The sequence below is a fragment of the Perissodus microlepis genome, chromosome 12 (assembly GCF_051167445.1).
Source record: "Perissodus microlepis isolate ML-2025 ecotype Zambia chromosome 12, ASM5116744v1, whole genome shotgun sequence".
NCBI lineage: Eukaryota > Metazoa > Chordata > Actinopteri > Cichliformes > Cichlidae > Perissodus > Perissodus microlepis.
In genome coordinates this window covers 1,653,243-1,673,193 of record NC_140472.1, presented here as the reverse complement: position 1 = coordinate 1,673,193, position 19,951 = coordinate 1,653,243, and the positions used below count along the sequence as shown (strand labels likewise).

The 19,951-nt window shown below is 41.9% G+C and overlaps 1 protein-coding gene across 1 annotated transcript in view; it reads right to left on the bottom strand.

The window, feature by feature from the left end:
- Positions 1 to 19,951, bottom strand: part of nr6a1a (nuclear receptor subfamily 6, group A, member 1a) — a 114,265-nt gene that overhangs the window by 78,852 nt on the left and 15,462 nt on the right. The window contains exon 2 of the mRNA XM_084946405.1: positions 7,919 to 7,963. Coding sequence (XP_084802531.1) covers positions 7,919 to 7,963 — 45 coding nt within the window. The remainder of the gene's footprint in view (positions 1 to 7,918; positions 7,964 to 19,951) is intronic.

Sequence of the window (19,951 nt, the reverse complement as noted above, 5' to 3'; positions counted from 1 at the left end):
CGGTGAGTTTGAGCTCTGACTGAAAACCATCGACCGTTGACTGTACCTTGAGGGACACCACAGCACAAATGACTCTGGATTTTCTACCATGATGCATTTTAGTTCTGCTCTTATTAACTGCAACATTTAAGAAAGAAAACAACAGTCTGCACATCTGCACACGGACTCTGGATCAAGCCGATCACCATCGAGTCTCCTGCACAGACCTCATCAGAGGAGCTGCACCCCTGGAGGAGCTCACTCTTAAGGCTGCAATAAACATTCATTGCTGTCGGTGGGTTTGCAGCAGAATAACTCACTGATCAATGAATGCAGACTGCGGTTCAAACACCCCGTTACCCAAACACCACGACTGGGTTTAAAGAAGAAGCTTTTTTGTAGAAGGCCTCCAAGAAAAAGACAGAAGAGAAGGTGGGTTCATCAAACGAAGGAACTGATCAGTTAATAAAGCCATGAATGTGACCGGGGCAGGGCTCCTGTGGAGGGGAGCTCATGTTGTGCAATATAATTGTTCACAGAAATAATTGTGACACACATGAAGTCTGAGATTGCCAAAGCAGCAGCAGATGCTACTTTAACTCCCAGTAACATGGGAGTAATGGATGTACTGGAATGCACACACAGAAGCTCTGCGTGCATCTCTACATAAGATTTATTTTAAATAACCATCACTGACCCTGCCCTGTGAACACCTTTTCAAACATATACCAGTTTATTGTTAACAGCTGGCAGTGTGTAGAGCCACGATTTGTCATGATTTTCACCCAGGTTTAAATAACATCCAGCTGTGACGCTTCCACAGTAATGACAGGAACGAGCTCTTTGGCTAAACGGAGACACGACACACCCTGAGCTGCTGATTACCCAGCAGCCCTCTGTTCATAAGAACTATTCAGAGCAACAAGGACTCTAATGATGAGTACGGTCATTTTAAACATGCGATTTCAGAACCTTTTATTAGCCGGACTAATAAATCCTGAAACTATCTGTGTGGATGGATCCCAGCAGCAAATTCTTCAAATGCTGCCTTGGCAGATGAAGTCAGTATACACAACACATACACCTTTGTTCTAGAACTTCATGCACATATTACTTGTGTAGTGCATCACTTAGTTTAAATTGTTGTGCAATTCTGAAAGCATACCAAGCCAGGATTAAGAATGTCCACATGTACACTGCACCGTCTGCACAACGAGCACGTCACATGGCTGTTTGCATGCGTTGTTATCCACTGTTGTTGTGCAGCCGTTAGTGTACAATTACTGTCACCACACAACAGCACATCTCTAACAAAAGGACTGTCACAATATCACATTTTGACTTTTATCACAGTAATTCTGGTCACAGAAATCCACCGTGTGTTATTACAACATCTACTATAAGACTTACTGCAGTAATGAATCAGTTATTATCACTATAATAACTTCTTAACATTACTAGATTCTTTTTTTATGCATACATATCATACATATATATTTATGCATAATATCAGGGTGTCTCACTGAAGCAGAAAAGTTCTGATATGAACAGAAGTTTGATGGGGGGGGTTAAGGGAAAATCAAAGTCAAATGCATCTACAAAACTACTTTTTTGTCTTTTTTATGGCAATTAAATTCAAAATGTAAGTTGATCACAGGGAGCAAGCGATTTCTCTAAGGTTTGTTCCCGGCCTCTGAGCAATGCTTTCATTCTACAAATGGATCACAGTCTGAAAAGACGCATAACAAAAGAAACACAAACAGACAAGATTTTAAGACTGTTTTCCCCACAGTGGGCCTGTCACAGTCCCAGCACCTGCGAGTACAAACACTGGGTTTTAATCGTGCTCACATGTAAGGGGAGAATTCTTAAAATCAGAGAATAAATGCTCAGAAAAGTGAGGAAGAAGGAATTTTACTGAAACTTGGTTTTCCATACATGAGCAGTGACACGAGCAAAGACTCGGACATGGGATAATCTAAGAACATTAATATATCGTAGACTACAACATGTCATTGAAAGGAAGAATTATAGCCGCTCCCTGTATGATCGTATCATTTGTTTATTATTGGTGTCACTGTATCGTGTGACTGATGCATCACTGACAACGACTAAAAGCATGTTTTTCTTTTTTCCAGGCTTCATGTGATTGTTTGGTGATTCCCTGAATCCTGGCTCTGTGTGAACATCGAGGATTTAGCATTACTGTTATGTTGCGGCGACTGTTCCCTCAGTGCGGGCAGTCACAGCGTAGGCAGGGGGCTCGGAGTGTTGCCTAAAGCGGTCCTCCCACCACGATCCAGATGCTGAATTCCACAACCCGAGTTTTCCATTACTAACTGAAAGCCTCAGCGATACTTCTGCTCCTGTTTGTTAATGTTGCCTCGTTTTCCTTTAGCCAGGCTGGAAATACAACGAGCTACAAAGTCAGTCATACTTCACGACATTCCAGGAATTCCAAGGCTGGAAGCGAGCCTGTCAGGGACAGGACGGACATGGCTGCTGTGGGGGCTTCAATAGCAGCCTTTTGTAATTACACAACCAGCACCCAAATATATTATGACTTCAGTTTATAATCACCTTAAATATGATTAAATATATACACTTTTTTAAGGGTTGAGCCTTATTTCCATATGTCACTGGAGGAGACGCAGGCATGTGGGAATAATCGTGCTGTAACTGCCCTGTAAGGTTATGTTAACATGCTGGGAAATTTCAAACACACTGATGTTTTTCCAGACAGAGTAGACCCCCAAAGTGTGTGTGTGTGTGTGTGTGTGTGTGTGTGTGTGTGTGTGTGTGTGTGTGTGTGTGTGTGTGTGTGTGTGTGTGTGTGTGTTTGTTTTACAGTGGGAAAGTGTTGGGGGGGCATTGAGGAGCAGCCTGGGTCACTTCTTTACTGGTTTACTAAGCAGCAGAGGGCCACAGATCCATTTTGCGTACATATCTGTGTATTATCAGGGAACATAAACTCTGTGCACATATCCGTGTTTAAAATATTACGATATGTTATGAAAGAAAGAACTGAAAAGTTAAATACGTTGACCTGAGCACAAAAACAACTGAAGATGAACGTAGAGAGAATAAATCTAAATGTCGACCTTTTTAAAGAAATCCTCTTATCTGGGATTCGGCTGCAGCAGAAAACACTCGTCTTCTATAAACTGGAGCCACTAAGCGCCTGCTGCAGTTCTAAAGCTCCAGGTAAACTGTGCTGGCATTCAATGAGGGATTAATGTACAAATAAATGAGTAAATGAAATGTCAGCGCAGGTTCTCTGCAACTGTGAGTAAAGAGGACTATTTACAGAGGCCTGCACGCGGCGGATGGACACGGTTTGCTACTTATATCAGGGCCACACAAACTGTGCTTGTTTATCCCTGTGGTGTCAGGCTTTGTCATCATACACTGTGAAGTTACAGGCACTGACACTGGGAACTGCGTGACCCACTTCTCCCTGACCTGGAAACACTCCGCAGGCTGACCTGCAGTCCAACGCCAACGCAACTCGCATCAAGCGAAGGAAGAAAAAAGGCACAGCGAAGAAATCTAGGCTCAACGTAAATTATTAAAGGCTAAAACGACGAGAAAGCACAGAGGGCAGCAGCAGAGCCCCGCCAACGGTGAAATCCACTTTATGTGAGCTGAAGGGAATAAAGAGGCGGCATCTGAAGCAGGGCAAGTGTTTGACTGCTCTGCTTTGTAGCACGCAGGAAAATCAAAACCTGGTGATCCTGAATGACTTCTGGACACAGCCATATGCAGTTAGCCCAGTTATGTGAGGACAAAGGAGAAGCATGTGCTGGGCACAGGCCAAGTACTTCCATATGGGTGTTGAGTTCACTGGGTCCAGGTGGCACGTGGGATCATACGTCACATGGGGGTCCAGCAGGGATCTACTGCCCCCTTATGGTGTGTGCTGTGCAGTGTCGCATTCACGAGGCACGTTTACATTACAGGTCAGCTGCTTTGGCACATCTCTTGCATCGGCTTTGAAGTTCTCACATCTCATCCTCCGAAACAGCAACACAGCGCTGGTCTGCAGCTCCCTCAGAGCCTTTAACTCGTGACACTTTTTGTGTAGTGACTCTATCAGTAAAACAGAAAGATGAAAAGCAGCTTTGACGTCGTGTAAAGAGTTTATTTTGTCAGATGACAACTCCAGAAATGTATTCCACGTCTTCTCATTTGCTAACAGCCCTTGATACCAAACTACTGATGACCAGCTCCCAAACTCCCCGTGCATGGGCAGCAGCACCAGGAAGATAAAGGCCGCAGCAAATGTAAACACACAGTATTCTGCTGTTCTATGACCGTTCATTTCACTGTTACACTGTAACTGTTTGCAAATATTTTAGCACATCAGAGCGAACAATGAGAACAACGAAGTGAAAGGACTGCACGCAGGACTTTCCTCCAACAGCTGAGCCAAAGCAACAACTATTAGAATATTATAAATATCATAAAACCGCCCTACATGTCATGTCGACGTTTTACCTTCATCATTTGTAATGTGCACCACTGCAGAGGTCACTGATTCATTAACAAACGTGAGGTAAAAACCCTGCAATATTCCATATGAGTAAACACAGAGTGACTTTGTAAAGTATTTATTTGTCATACCAATTTATGGGAATGAATTTCAATATAATAACTGAAGGAACAAAACCAATAAACAAACTAAATGTATCAATTTTTGCTCGCAGTCAACCAGGTCCAGTCTGATAAATGCAAAAAGAAATAAATGTTCTTAAACTATTTCATGGCCTCTTTTTCTTTATAGACCACCAGTCCACATGCACTACGATGGACATGAAATACATATATTACATTATTTTGCTTTGTTTCTAGTTTGAGTAGAACAGTTACAGGACTGAGTGGGAAACTGTGTGTACAGATCCAGTCAGTCCAACTGCTCAGGGACAAAGTTGAGAAGAGAAAGTCTCGTCCCCACCTGGTAATGATTAACCACGAAACCACAGACCATCACCAAAGGACACTGATAAGCCATTGGTCACTGAAGGGGAGGGGGTCAGAGAAGAATGAGGACCAGGTCAGCACAGGGGCGACTGGAGGCAGAGCTCAAAACACGAAATTAACTATGTTTAAAATGGAAAATATACATAAACTACAAATTCATTTTGAAACCTATAGAAATGGCCCATCACCCAATCAGCTTCCAGCTGATTAACAATAACGAGTCTAATTCAGTCGTTTATTTTTATCCATCTTTACACGACTTAATCGCTCCAAAACCACATTCACCAAAATCCTTTCAATAAATAAATGTCATGAATTTGCTTCTTTCTTCCACAACAAATGTTCTAGTGTTAGAGGTCATGTGTGCTGTTCTAGTTTATCCAGCACTGCTTCACATTCTTATCAAACTACTGCTGTGAGTCCACATACCTGCTAACCTACAAATCTAGATCCCATCCACGCAGCTCTGTTTCTCTCAAATGTGCCGTAATCACTCCACTACTCCGGAGCCATGAGTATTTACAGATATTTCTAAACTGTCTTTCTCAGCTCAATATTTGGGAAAAAACACATTTACAAACAGCTGCATGAAGAACTTCTCACAGTCTGTAATGATAAGGACCAATAAGGTTTCAGAAACAGCTCTTACTAAAGTCACCGAGGACCTGAAGACCAGCAGTGACTCACAGTCGTGGTTTTATTTGATCCCTTTCATTTTAATTCAAAGACTTCATGAGTCGCTTTAACAGGTCAGCTTCCTGGTTGGATTACATCACAGCTAAAGGGTCGAACTTTTAATATTTCGATCGATAACTTTAGATCTGCACAGGCTTCAGTCAGGGGTTCCTCAAGGGTCTGTCCTTGGTCTACTACTCTTCAACCTTTATCTAGTATTTTGGTAATAATATGAAGAGTCATAATGTATCCTGCTGCTCTTATGTAGATGATACAAAGCTACATTCTACTCTGATCTTCTAACCTCTGTTCACAATGAGCTGCACTGACATTAACTGCAGATGTGTCGAAACTTGGAGACGAGACAGAGATTTCTCATTTGTCTAAATTTGATCAGATTTAACTTCCATTTCTGTGATTCAAGTTTTGATGATCATATTAAAAAGGCCACCAGACCTCCTTTCTATTACTTGAAAAATATATCAAGTTAAAAAACCTGACTCTGACCTGGCATTCATGACAAGCAGGTGAGATTATTGTAACACTGCACTGGACTTTCAGTAGAACTAGTTCAGGACATTCAAATGCAGCAGCCGGGATCCTTACACATGAAAATATTATTCCCAGTAATACTTCCGTGGCTCCCTGTTCAAGACAGAATCACCTTCTATTAATTCAAACACACTCAGCGTTTTTGGCCCGAGGTTCATCTCTGACACGCTCGGTTATTCCCAGAATCAAATCAAATGTCACTGCCGCACGAATTCAAGAGATTTGCATGAATTTGGCTTTTAAACAGTTAACTTCCAACTGATGGAGATGGACGTGTGAGTGATGAAGTGTGCAGCTCTTTCTTTTTTAAATGGACTTCATCTCTTTACGCTTCCCCAAAGAGCTCTGAACATCTGTGGCCAGGACAGCACACTGTCGTAGGTTTACAGCCCTACGGCGCACAAATCCATCTCCAATAAATGACCATCTGCTGCTTCATGACCACAACACGATTCACCTTCAGAGATAAAGATTCTAGTGAAGAAAAAACATTTCTGAGATAACAGAGTTGATATTAGGACTTCATGTACTGGGCTCGTGTTGGAAACAGCTGCAGCTAGCGCAGCTATTCGGTCCCTGACCTGGCTTTTTTTGGTCACTGAATGGAGGTCTGTGAATTCCCAGCCCTGTCACAGCATTTACAAGCCGGAGGAGGCTTTCTTCAGCCCCCCTTGACCTCTGCGTCACCCTTGCCCAGTGCGTGCACTGCAGCATCCTGGGATGAGAATAGAGCTAACAGAGCGAACCCACCTCGTCAAGTTTACAACCCAATCATGCCTGGTCTCATAAATCCACGCCTTCTCCTGCAGCACGCTGACAATGCCCACCATTCAGTGTGTGCGCAGGTTTAATAGTTCCTCTCAGCTTCCTTCTACTTCTTAGCGACCCCTCCTCCACACACACACACACACACACACACACACACACACACACACACACACACACACAGCCCTTTTTCCTCTTGCAGGTTTATGGAGGAACTATGAGAGCAGAGCTGCACACAAACAGGTCAGCGTGGAGTCACGGTGAGGTCAGCACTTTTTGAACTGTGCATGACCTATGACCCTCTCCATGGTGCCACCTGGCGCTCCAATGGCAGCCAGGGGAGTCCTGAGTGAACTTCATCTGAACCTGGACCTTAACATTGGACCACTGCCTCACCCTGTCCCCCTGCATCCAGCTTCCCCTGAAACCAGGAGTCACGTCTTCCTGACACATTTCTACAGCTCGTGTTGCATCTCTGCACTCCGTCCACCGTGCAGAGATGTTGAAGACAACAAAGACGTCGATTACTTTCATTTATTGAAGTTCTCTGAGATCACATCGCTGAAGCAGACCATCAAGACTCGTTGTTTTATGAAATGTGTAAATGTGTTTAGACATTTCATTTCCACTTGTTGGATTTCACTCTCTCCATGCTCGTGTGGATGGAAGCGGCTGTCGTTGGGTTTATACCCCCCTCTTGTGGTTCTGATTGGAAACTAGAACCCATTTATTAATTTCACATTTTACTTTACCACTAGAGGGAGATCTTTGTCTAAAGATCATTTTCAAGATCAGAAACTAAAAGTGAGGTTCAGCGTTGTTGGACCAGAGAAAAGTTCATGTATTTTGGAGTAAACAGATACTGGGGGCAAATGTAACGAAATATTTTTCATTAGTACTTAAACAGAAAAGTAAGGGAAGATAAGTAAGACTGAAATCTGAGGTAAGTGCAGGTTTATGAACTTACCCATGTTGTTGTGCTCAGTTTCAAGCTGATGATCGCTGTAAAAACCTGCAGAAAAGAGGTGCGAGGTTAGTGCTCCAATTGTTACAGAATACTGGCAATTATGATAATATTAACAAAAAGGATTCACAAACTCGAACGTGCAATTAACTGCTGTAAGACACAAAAGTTATAGCACAAAGTTTGGCTTCTTTTAGTTTGGCAGTTCAGTCAGTCAGACTTGAGTTGCGCCTGTAGCCCACACATCCACACTGACCAACGCTACTGCTCAGGGTAGCTGAGCAGGTCGTCTATTAACAGCTGCTCTGGTTTGCATGCCAAATATACCAACCCCACGTTGCTCTCTGGTGTACTGGACATGTCCAATGAATGTTAGACAGAAAGCTTGTGCGAATGGGCGAATGAGGCAAGTTACATAAAGCCCTTTGAGTGCTCAGGTAGAAAAGCCATTTAAGGCCAGTCCATTCATTTAAGCTGGAAGCCTGGAGGCTACAGCACAGTGGGAACAACAGTGAGCAGAGCAGACATGCTGAGCTGAGCCCAGAGGAGAGAGTAGTCTACCTGAACTAGATGATCAACCTGCAAAACAAAGATTGTCTGTAAGCCAGGGGAGTGTGGCCACAAAGTCCCATCACAGTGTGTCCTTGCAGATATGAACACGGCTTGATGAGGATGCATGCAGAGAAAGCCATCCTGTTTGATATCAGTGGCACAGGTTTCACACACCTTTGAGTACCAACAGAATATTGTTTAAACACCACAGCTTAAGACTATTATGCTTTTATAAAGATAGCTTATCCATCTTCTGATCCTAGATCTCACAGTGGAAAAGGAGACTTGCATCATGGATGTGTGAATGTTTCAGTCCAGTGTCTTAAACATCTTTTCACCTGTAACCTCATCACTAAAATTCATGTCTTACTTTAGCAAACTCAGCATCAATCTCCTTCATTTTATGTCATTTTTTGTGTAAATAGATTGAGATGATCTCTTATTTCCTTCTGGTTCATGACTCATGCTCACCCCTGTGACAAATCTCCCACCACAACAGGCTGTATTATAAAAGACTCAGTGTGAAGCCTCTAAGGAAACTCTTTCTGATCCTCTTGATGATTTTAAACTAAGTAGCATGTGAGGAGCAGCACAGGTTTGCAGTATCATATAGTAATGCATATACTGCTTTATTCAACCTGTTGGCTCCACTGAGACTGGAATTTACAATATAAGCATAATGTTGCATTTAAACTAATGATGAAGATCGTGCACTCCTCAGGAAAGTGTTACGTGAGGTCATCCAGCAGGAGAAAAGCAGGGCCCTTCTTTAATACATCTGGCAGCTCGAGGAGTCTCCCCCTGCTGGCCTTTAAGATGAATGCAGTTTTAAGGGGCTCCCACTGTAAGCCTGGAAAGCTACATGCAGTCTATGCACTCTATGATCACCAACAAGGCGTCCAAGTAAACTAAAACTAGACGTCACAAAATAGTGAACCAAAATAAAAATCAGCAAAACAAAGTAACTGAGGCAGTACAGAGTACTCACAAATCTGAAACAGAAAGAGCACTCTCAGTTACATGGAGTAATAAAGGGCAGACCCACTCAGACCTTACACTGTGTGTGTGTGGTGTCAAAGAGGTGTGACACAACAGCGACCGAGTGGACCTAAGAGCAGACCACAGCCACCTCACCATCATTGTTCACACTCAGGCTACAGTTCGCACAAGCTCACCAAAGCTGGACAACAGAAGACTGGAAACACGTTGCCCAGTCTGACACATCTCAATTTCTACTGGGAAAAAAATAATAAAATCAGACAGTTACCATCAGAATTGGTCATAAACATCCTCCAAGCGGGGATCCATCCTGCTTTGTATCAGCACTACAGACTGGTGGTGGAGCTGTAGTGATGTGGGGAATATGTTAGAATGAAAATGTAGAGGAAACTTCTCTGGTTTGATCTCAGTTTGGTCAATTTAGTTTTCACAAGCAACCTGATGAAGTTTGGGTGCTTTCCTGTGAGTCGCCTGCCATCACAGAGCGCTGCAACATCCGAGCTCAACTTTAATGCCACGCACATTCACCTCTAATATTCACATCATTAAGAACATTAAAGCTAAAAAAGTTTCATTATAAAAAGTAAAAAAAACAAAATATTATTATAACTCTGATCAATCCCCCAACACTTAACACAACATGAGTAGTTTTAATAGAGCTTACCTTCTTATCTTATGTGTGTTCATTCATGCACGTTTGTTTTTACTATCATTCATTTTGACTTGCTAACGTGGTTATTGTGAGACCAGGCTTCAGTCATCAGTTATGAAACAAACACTAACCCCGATCAGGGAATACTTCCTACCTTCCTATCTGATGCTGCTTCTGCAGGAAGCACTTCACAGCACGTTTCCTTCACGTGTCACCGCGTCCATGTATGAAGAACTGTTGTACGCAAAGTCTCCACCAAACTAGTAGTAACAGTAAAAGCTGACAGCGCTGGACCACACAGTGGGAAAACATTTTTTATGGATCTTTTATGCACACCCTGACACATCATCGGGCTCCCCTAACCCCACGACAGTCTGTTTGCTTCATATTAGTTACCCACTTGCTGTCTCAGCTTTATTAGACCCACATTTTTTCCCCGTCTCACCTCCTGCAGCAGCCTGGCCATCTGTGCAACCACCAAGTGACTGGTTCTCACTTACATAGCACCGAGCGAGCTCCATCAGTCACATCCAGACTGGTGCAGAATGTTGGTGCATAACCCCCCCCCCCCCCCATCTGTGTCAGTGTACCACCCTGCTATCAACAGCTGTAGACCCTTGACCCGACACACGCCAGCTGCCTACACCTGACCCCTCCTTCCCAACCCCCCTCCAACACCAGGGCATATGTTCTCCCCGGAGCACACACACGAACACACGCGTGCCTCAGTCAGCCGAACAAACATACGTTACATATGTAACATCCATGTAACAAGCACAAATGTCTGAATGTTCCCCACCTCGACACAGTTCTGGGAAGCTGCAGCTTTGAAGTGAGACAAGAAGTTTGGATGTCACCTCAAACTGCAGAGAAGTTCACCTCCAGCCATTATATCTCTCAAAGCATTTGGAACTTGTCGACTGAAGGACCACAACATACTTTTATGTGTCTACACCAACTGTCTTTATCTTACATCTCTTACAATTACAGTTTAGTTATAAGAGGCATGTGTAGGTATGGCAGATGTACCTAAGATAAGCCTCATCATTGTCTCCACATCAGCACGAACCAGAGAATGGAACTGTGGACAAATATATTTATCGTTTACAGTTTCGTTGACACAAAATGTATTTTGGCATCCAAAACTTCAAAAACATACATGAGTAATAAAAACCATCTATTAAAGATGGTTAACAGTAGCCTGGTTAACAGTGCTTTGTGTTAACGCCTCACACACCCCCACACACAACAATGGGCATCAGTGGGATTCCATTTGTGAGGCTCACAGCAATTAACACGACTATAGCTCTGAAGCTGGATCCAGACACAGCGTCAGTGCCAAATGTTTCCACGTCCACTGGTGTCGTCCATAAGATTGTAACAAAAGCAGGAGACCTATTACAGTTAGAAACCAACATTAATAATTAACCTTTTAAGACCTGCCATAGAACCAAGTCCGCCAGAGCTTATATTATATTTTTACATGTTGTGGAGACATTTTTGGGAGCATTTCAAGTTGCTATACATCAATACAACCGTTATAACCCAAATTTTAATAATATGTCTGCATTAAGTGCATAGTAATTACATAAATTTCAAAAACGTGCAATAAACTACAAAAAAAATTTAAAATCGTTTTTGTTTTTTTAACATATATTTCTAGTTAGAGAGGCTTATCCCTCAAAACTGTAAATACAAAAAAGTTGCACAAAACAGTTTCCCACCACAGGAAATTTATTTTGAGTGTCTTTATAGTTTTATTTTTGAAATACACCAATTTTTATATACTGCAGGAAAAATGAAAAGAAATATTATGATGCAAATTTGCATAAAAGCAGCATATACATCAAAATAAACTATTTCCAGCAGTGCAATATGAGTCCTAAGCATCCCAGAAACGACTCAGAAAGTCATAAAGTCAAAGATAACTTTTAAAAACACCAGTATAGGCTCATGAGGCCCTGAAGGCAAAAAACTACATTTCCGCAAAATGACGTCACTTCCGGTTTCGGGCAGGACATGGCGGACATGCGAGAGTTCGCGCTGATGGATGTAGGAAGTGTTACGAACAGCTGATCGGATCGGCAAAGCGTGTTTCTGGAATATTATGTTTTTGTTGCTGCGAGTGCTTTTTATGCAGTTTTTCAAAGCTATATGTGGAAGGAAACCATGACCGAGGACAAGCTGATGGCATAAGATGTAAGTACAACTCCTCCGGTTTCATATGCAAAACAAATTATTGCGCTAGCTTACGTGGTTGCAGAGCTACCAGGATTTAAAAATAGTTACGCAAAACAGAGCGTGCCCGCTCTGACCGGCTTTAAAGGGTTAAAAACACCGCCTCTGTTATATGAGAATACCACAGTAAAGACTTTGTCGCTTTTTGTTTGTTTCTTCCAAAAGATTCCCACCTGTGTCTCCTGCACTCTTCATCGTGCCCTCATCACACACGGCCATGCAGCCACACTCGTCACATCTGTCACGTGTGGAGATTCAACATGAAAACTATAACAAGCAAGATTTGAGTGTCGTATCAACATATGATTATTATAATGATGAATAATGGGGGATGAGCAAAACTAACACTGATTGGAGCGCCGTGGTGGTCCACAGACACTATCGTTCATCACTACAACCACTGTTGACAATCTGAGCTCCTGTTGCCTAGGCAACCTTTTAAAGTACTTATCCCTCTTTACATTCACAGCAGAGTATTCTTCATTGTCACTGACAGTCAGTTTAGGCGCTCACCTTGAAGCTGAAAAGATTAAGCTGGGACCCAGCACCATCGTGAAGTCGTTCATTTGTTTAATTTGATTTTTCTCCTCTATGGTGTCCACTCAGCACATCGCTGCAAGTCCATTCCTGTGTGAAGACGTGTCTTAGGGCACTGCATTCACAGTATTCACTGCTTTCTGAATAACCATTGTTTCTGGAACCGTAAGCATAGCTGACTACTACTCTGTTTCCATTAGTCGTACGAGAGGTCTGAGTATAAGTCACTACAGATTTGAATGAGATTATTGGAGATGGTGGGTGTTTGGAAGCAAGAACAACACATTTAAAATCTAAAACACTATCATGTGCTGCAGGAAAGTCTTCTTTCAATATCCGGCCAGTGTGTGTAAAAGGCCACGCTGGGAGCACAGCGGTCCTGCCACACATCATTTTCCAATTTTCTTTCTGCTCTCTCGTCAGCTCTTAATAACAACGTTTATGTGACTGGGATTAGAGAAAAAATATTTATCACGATATACATTTGAAAATTTGCGATAACGATATAACAGATGATATAATTGACACAAAATACTTTACAACTCCACAACTTTATTAGTGCAAAAAAAAAACCCCATCAATGTATTTTCACTTCATCAAGCAGCTGTTTTTTTTATCTGCATTAAACTTATATAAAAATTTAACAGTGCAAATGTAAATTCCTCGCTGACAGTTTAACCAAAAGGCATTTCCAGTGGAAACTGGCCGACATATCCTCAGCATGGTTATGTATAATATCCACAACACTTAAAAAGAGGTTAAACACACACAATACGGTAACATTATGTTGAAGCACAGTACGTATCACTCCGCGAGGCTCCGCCTACGATAGCCGTAACGCTCCGACAATCCATCGAGCGGTGCGGCTTCGTAGCTTAGCAAAGTCGTACTGAAACATTTGACAGATTTTCGAGCGCCGTGTACATAAAATCGTTTCGAGGTCAGTAAACACAACCAGAGTTCATACATAAGGCCCACGGGATTATAAGGGGCTCTGTCGACTTTCAGAAAAATCAAAGGACTGATTTTAAGTGCGCCGTATTTTCCAAACAACACGGTAATAACGACGGCCCGCTAGCATGCGCTACCAAAAATAGTGCTTTGTTGTGTATCTGACGGACAAAAGCTAAACCAGTTCCACACCAGTGAAGCTGCAGCATTTTTACAAACCAGTTCTGGTTCATCGTTTCATTCAACGATCCGCTTTCGCCCTTCTCATTCGCCATCGGCGCCTTGTGCGTATGAAAACAAAGGCACTGTGCGTTTTACCCATATTCTTACCCATATTTCATTTTCTTATCGTTGCCCAACATTATACCAGTATTACTGTGAACGGTATGATATGGCCCAGCACTAACTGGGATCAAGTCGTGTTTCGGTTCGTACAAGGTTGTCGTGTCTGTCGATAACAGACCAGCAGCAGAGCTCTCCAGTGTGTGGTCTCTGTTGCTAATCCTCATGACGGCTTATTGACCGTGATAGCCTGAGGCTGGAAAGGCTTCCAGCAGCAGCCAATGCAGCAGAGCCTGCTCCGCCGTGGCCCATTGTGTGCGGACAATGAAAGGCTGCATCTTTAACCTTTCACCTTTAAAACCTCTGCAACCTCAGGGCTAATCAGCTCGCTATCAAAATAACATACCGCCTCCTGTCCCCCTGTGGATGGAGACATGCTCAATGCAAGGTTTATAACAAGTGGCTCAATACTGCATCAGCCTATCAGAACGGGCAGCTCTGAGCTGTATTGAGCAAATGTATTTTTCTGCATTTGCAGACCACAACAGGCTAAAATATAAGAATGTTATACCAGCCTGACAGCTCTAAATAAGAACAAGCAATGACTGAGTGTCACAAAACTGGTTATGGACAAATCAAGTGTGTGATCATGTATGAGTTGTATAGTTTTAATGTTTTATTTGGGAACAGAATGGTGTGTATGTGTAAGTTTGGTGATGGAGTTTTTATTATGAACGAATGATGAATTTTTATGAATTATTATGTCTATTTTTTTTTTATGTTTAAGGACAACAGATGGAAATTAGCCTTTGGCTATAACCTGGCATGTTTACATTCATGTAATTTTATTTTATTTTTTTTTACATTTATGTTCATTAACATGCACTGTCCTAAATAAATAAATAAACATGCAACATCAGTCTTTTTGTCCAGTCTTACTTGCATCTAATCTAAGTTACTGGCTAAACGGCTCAAAAATCTAAAGTGTGGTTACAAAGAAGAAAGCCTCACTTTGTAATGATTTCACTCCTTATGTATTGCAGTGAGCAAGTACTATTCCAAGCCAGGACCGTAAATGTGTATTACAATACAAGATAAGCTCTGTTCCATCCTGAGAAGGCTGGGCATGTTTGTTCATGACACCACAAAGATTTACATTTCCTCCATATTAAATATACACCGGTCCCCTAAACCTACAGAAATCCTCAACCTGAAGCCATTACACTGCCCGGGGTTTCACAGCACTCATGCAGCAACTCTATCGGTCCATCAGCGTCCCAGCTCCTCTGTCCCAGATGGGCTAGGGTTCCACATGGCCAGCGGAGGGCAACGCCAGTTTGTTATCCGAGTAGTTTAGTCTCTACCTGCCATGCCAACCAGACTAGAGACATTCTGATTTCATTGCTAAAAAACCCACCCAGCAGCATTCTGGGACATCATGCTAAACTGGAACGGCCTGCTTTGAAAGACTGAACATTGCAAAGACGGGAAAGACTGACAGGGATGTAGAAAAGTGGGAGAGTATATAATGTCAGAGTAACCCGTCTATTGGCCACATGAGCGAGGTCACAAGTGTTTCTTTGAATACCGTGAATAAGCCCATTAACAGGATAATCCCTGCCCCTTTTGACTGCAGCAGCCTCCTGCTAATAAAGACAAAACTGACCACTTTTATCGGATCGCCGTTCTGTCGTGATGCTCAGGCAGTTCAACTTTAATGCTAATATTTAAAGGCAAACACTTTGTTATATGAGAATACTGCAGTAAAAAGGCTCGGGGAATGACTGAGTGGAAAAAGTCTCATCTCTAATATCAAGTCATTCAGCGTCTCCTGGCCACTGTACGGTCAGTCAAGTTACATTTAAGCCTAGTTGACATTACAAGCTCCAGTTGCCTAGGTAACCTTCCAAAGTACTTACCCTTATATTTCTATGGGTTGTATTCTTTGTTGTCACTGACAGTCATCTTAGTCGCTCCACTAGGAGCTGAAAGGCTGGAGTTGGGACCCACTCACGGTTATTTGTCCATCATCGCTTCAAGTCATTAATTGTCACTTTTTCCTATCATGTCATCACATCACTCCGAGTCAGTTCCTGTGTGAAGACGTCTCATCAGACACTTGCAAACAACAGTGTCCACAGCTTTCTGAATGACCCACATGCCACTATAATACACAGTTCACAGCACATTGTTTGCCACTTCTTTAGGTTCCCAGTGTTTCCATTCTTCCTTTTAATGTGTTCTACGCTTGTCATCTACTTCTTTTCTCGTAAAAGGCTCATTTTTTCAGTTTTTGATGCCCTAAAGTCAACGTTGTGGGTCATTATTGCTGGTACTGCATCGAGCGCAAAGAAGATTTTGGTCAATATTTCAGTGTTTTGCCAGCAAACAGTGTTAACCTTCAACTTGACAGGAGACTGAAATATATGGTTTGTCATATGCATACAAAACATGCATACAGCTCATTCACAGAAAGGGAGGATAGATGGCGGCATTTTTTCTTTAATTGGCAGGCCTTGGTCGGTATTTCAAACAAACCTCAACTGTTACCTAACAGCTGTTTTAGATGCACCGTGCTCTTTAGCATCATTGCAAACACAACGGCCCATTAAACATATCATGAGACCCTGATAGATATGATGTGTGGTCCTACTGGTTTGGTTTTAACCCTAACCCTAAAAATAAATAAATAAAAATGGATGATTGTGTCCTCGATGTGCAACAGCACCAAGTGCACTTTTTCCTATGTAATAAAGTATTTTATTAGTACTTATTAATTACTTACTTATTAGTACTTGTATTGCATGTTGTTCTGTTCATCTTATTCTATTCTATTGAGAGCAAATGCCAAAAACTGAGCGAGAGGGGCTGTTACTGTGTGGATGTGGATAATAGCAAACACTGAACATTTCCTGCACGCAGCAATGAATTTTATTAAATTAAACTTTTCTTCACTCTAAATAATTTTCTCCTCAAAATGCAACATTTGTACTTGCAAAATGTTTTTTCCGTGCGCTCAGAATAGAGGCACGGAAATAACGCCGTAAAAATCTACCAGGCTGCTGGAGGAACACTCGGGGTTAGGCTCCATTTTAGCCAAATGTTAAACAAATGTTGTTTCAGAAATGAGAAGATGCTCCCCGTTTAATCAAGTACGCACTTACATACATGTACTTCTATACGTTTTGGAACGTGGACACTCCAAAGAGGTGACAATCCCATATACACAGGTAGATATAAACCTAACCCTAATCCTAACTCCAACACTGACTCTAAATTGTCAGCAGATTAAAACTGTATTACTTGCATATTATCCTGCTGACAGATATCAGACAGTATCCAGCAGTAATTTTACCCATTTCATGAAAACTAGCTTTCTCTCAGTATCTCTTGCAGGCTGAGCTGAGTGATGGGTTTACTTACTGAGGACGCTACAACTAAGATTACAGGACATTTACAGAAACTCAAAGACTATAATAGCATGTTGCTATGACGAGGTTATGACGTCTCGTTTGGTATGTACATGAACAATACAGTTGTGGGTTGTGTGACGTCGGCTCTCTGCTTAATCAATCACCCACCCTGACTAGAAGATGGATGAGAGGAAGTGCCGACCACAGATAGACCATTGTTTTCACTCCACAACAGCAGGACATAATGAATCCTGCGCTTGCTGAGAGGTCAGAGTAGAGAGGATTGCTTTACCCCGTGGGCACCACTTGATCTCCCACCCCACCTCCAGCAGAGACACCCATGCATAACAGTAAGGAGTTTCAGCTTGCTTTAGATAGCCTTGAAGGAGCAGATGGGTTATAACCAAGCGGAGAGGGGAGACGCTGTCACTGTTATACGACCACCTGGCTTTAGCCGTGCTGCTTACTGGAATCATCCTATCCAGCTGGCCGCTAATTAAGTCTAACTGTACATTCACTGGGTCAAAGGTACTTCCAGTGCGTGCACAGCCTGTTGAATCTGTGTTTGTAAACTTAATAGAAAACCTGTAGTAAACATGTTAAAACGAGCGTTTCATCAAACATATCATGAACTTAAAAAGATGGAAGAAATTAAGAGTACAAACATTCAGCTTGCAGGTCTACATACGCTACTTTTTAGGAATCATAAGGCAGATTCAGAATAGTCATAAACTTCATATCCACATGCCTGCTGGCTAAAAGGAGACAGGAGAGCATCATTCGACCGTGCAGCACTAATGAACAAGCAGAATGTACATGATGGGAGGTGTGGAAGGTCTGCGGTTCGATCCCCAGGTGTTCCAGGCTTCAGACTGAAGTATCATCCCGACACATCCAGAGTGCAGGTATGTATGTAAATTCTAGTCCATAAACATCAGCATCAGAAAGAAGCATGACCCCTCAAACCTATCCCTGCAGAAAGCAAAGTACGATCAAATGAAGCCGTTTTAGCCTCGGTCAGCAAAGGTAAACAGGTTCATCATAATGTTTGCAAAAGTGACAGTGAAAAGGCCGGGTTACTGAAACAGTAGAATTACAAAAATAGTGCTTCAAGTATCTTTAATGAGCTCTGCATCGGTTGTTGCATAAGCCAGCTGTGGATACTTACTTTGGCACTTTAATCACACTTAATGACAAGTGACAAAACTATTTACTGTTGGAACTGGAATTAAAAAAATAACAAGAATAATGAAATTTTAAATTTATATAGATAGATAGAATTTTATTTCAAGCATGCAAATATAACTGAAACAACAAGAGAAAAAACAAACCTTCAAAATCATCAAGTTTTCATGTCTATGTGTACAGAATGTGTCCGCTCTAACACGAGCTTGTCCTCTTCCTACCCCCTTATTTCAAATTTCATTGCTTACAAATCCATATCCAGAATTCAACATTATTTGATCCATACATGTTTAACTATGTACAAGTCTAACACATGAATATACACAAATAAACCATTTTCAGCACATAAACCAAAACAGCAACAAACTACATGTTTTACATACACTAAGCACCCTGTGTTTAACACCTGCTTAATCTGAGCTTATTTTATATCTATGTGACAAACACCTTAATGAACACTTAAGCTTGTGCTCTACATAAAAGGAAGCAAAATGATTAGGCAAAAGACATGAAAAGGTGAAGCCTTATTTTAGTTTTTTTACTTTTTTGCACAAAACTGTAGAACAAAAATGAAGCCATGTTATATGTTGTATAACGGTTGGGGGGGGAAACGTATAGAGCTACAGATTTGTAAAATAGAAGTCAAAATAATTTGCTGTGAGCACATGACCAGTGAAAAATGAAAAGAGATGTACCGAAGCAGAGATCTTGCTGAGGTTGCTGGTCCTTGGGAAAAGTTCATTGTTACCATGGGCCCACTGGAGGGCCCATTTTACAAGCACTCTTTAAATGACCATAACTCAGTCACCGTTTGTGTTGGGGAAAAGAAGTTTCAGAAAGAAGAGAAGATGAGCTTTACAGTGATATTCGGCATATTACGGTAGTACAAAGCATTCACAAGCTACTGCTGTCTGAACACAGACAGAAAAATAAGCCCTGCCTAGATTTTACCATGTGCAGTTCACACAAATGACAAGCTTTACAGAACTTTACAGTACATCATAGCAATGCATCTGCCACCATAGTCCACTCACAGGTAAGAATGAATGACACACAGCTAGGGCTGCCACAGACCATTATTTTGATAGTCGAGTAGTCACCGATTATTTTTGTGATTAGTCGACTAATCAGATCATCATCCATTGGACGTAAAACGTACAGCTTATTGCACCAGCAGCATCTGCTCTTATATAACTATCATTAGCTTACAGCTTTAAGTGTTTCAGG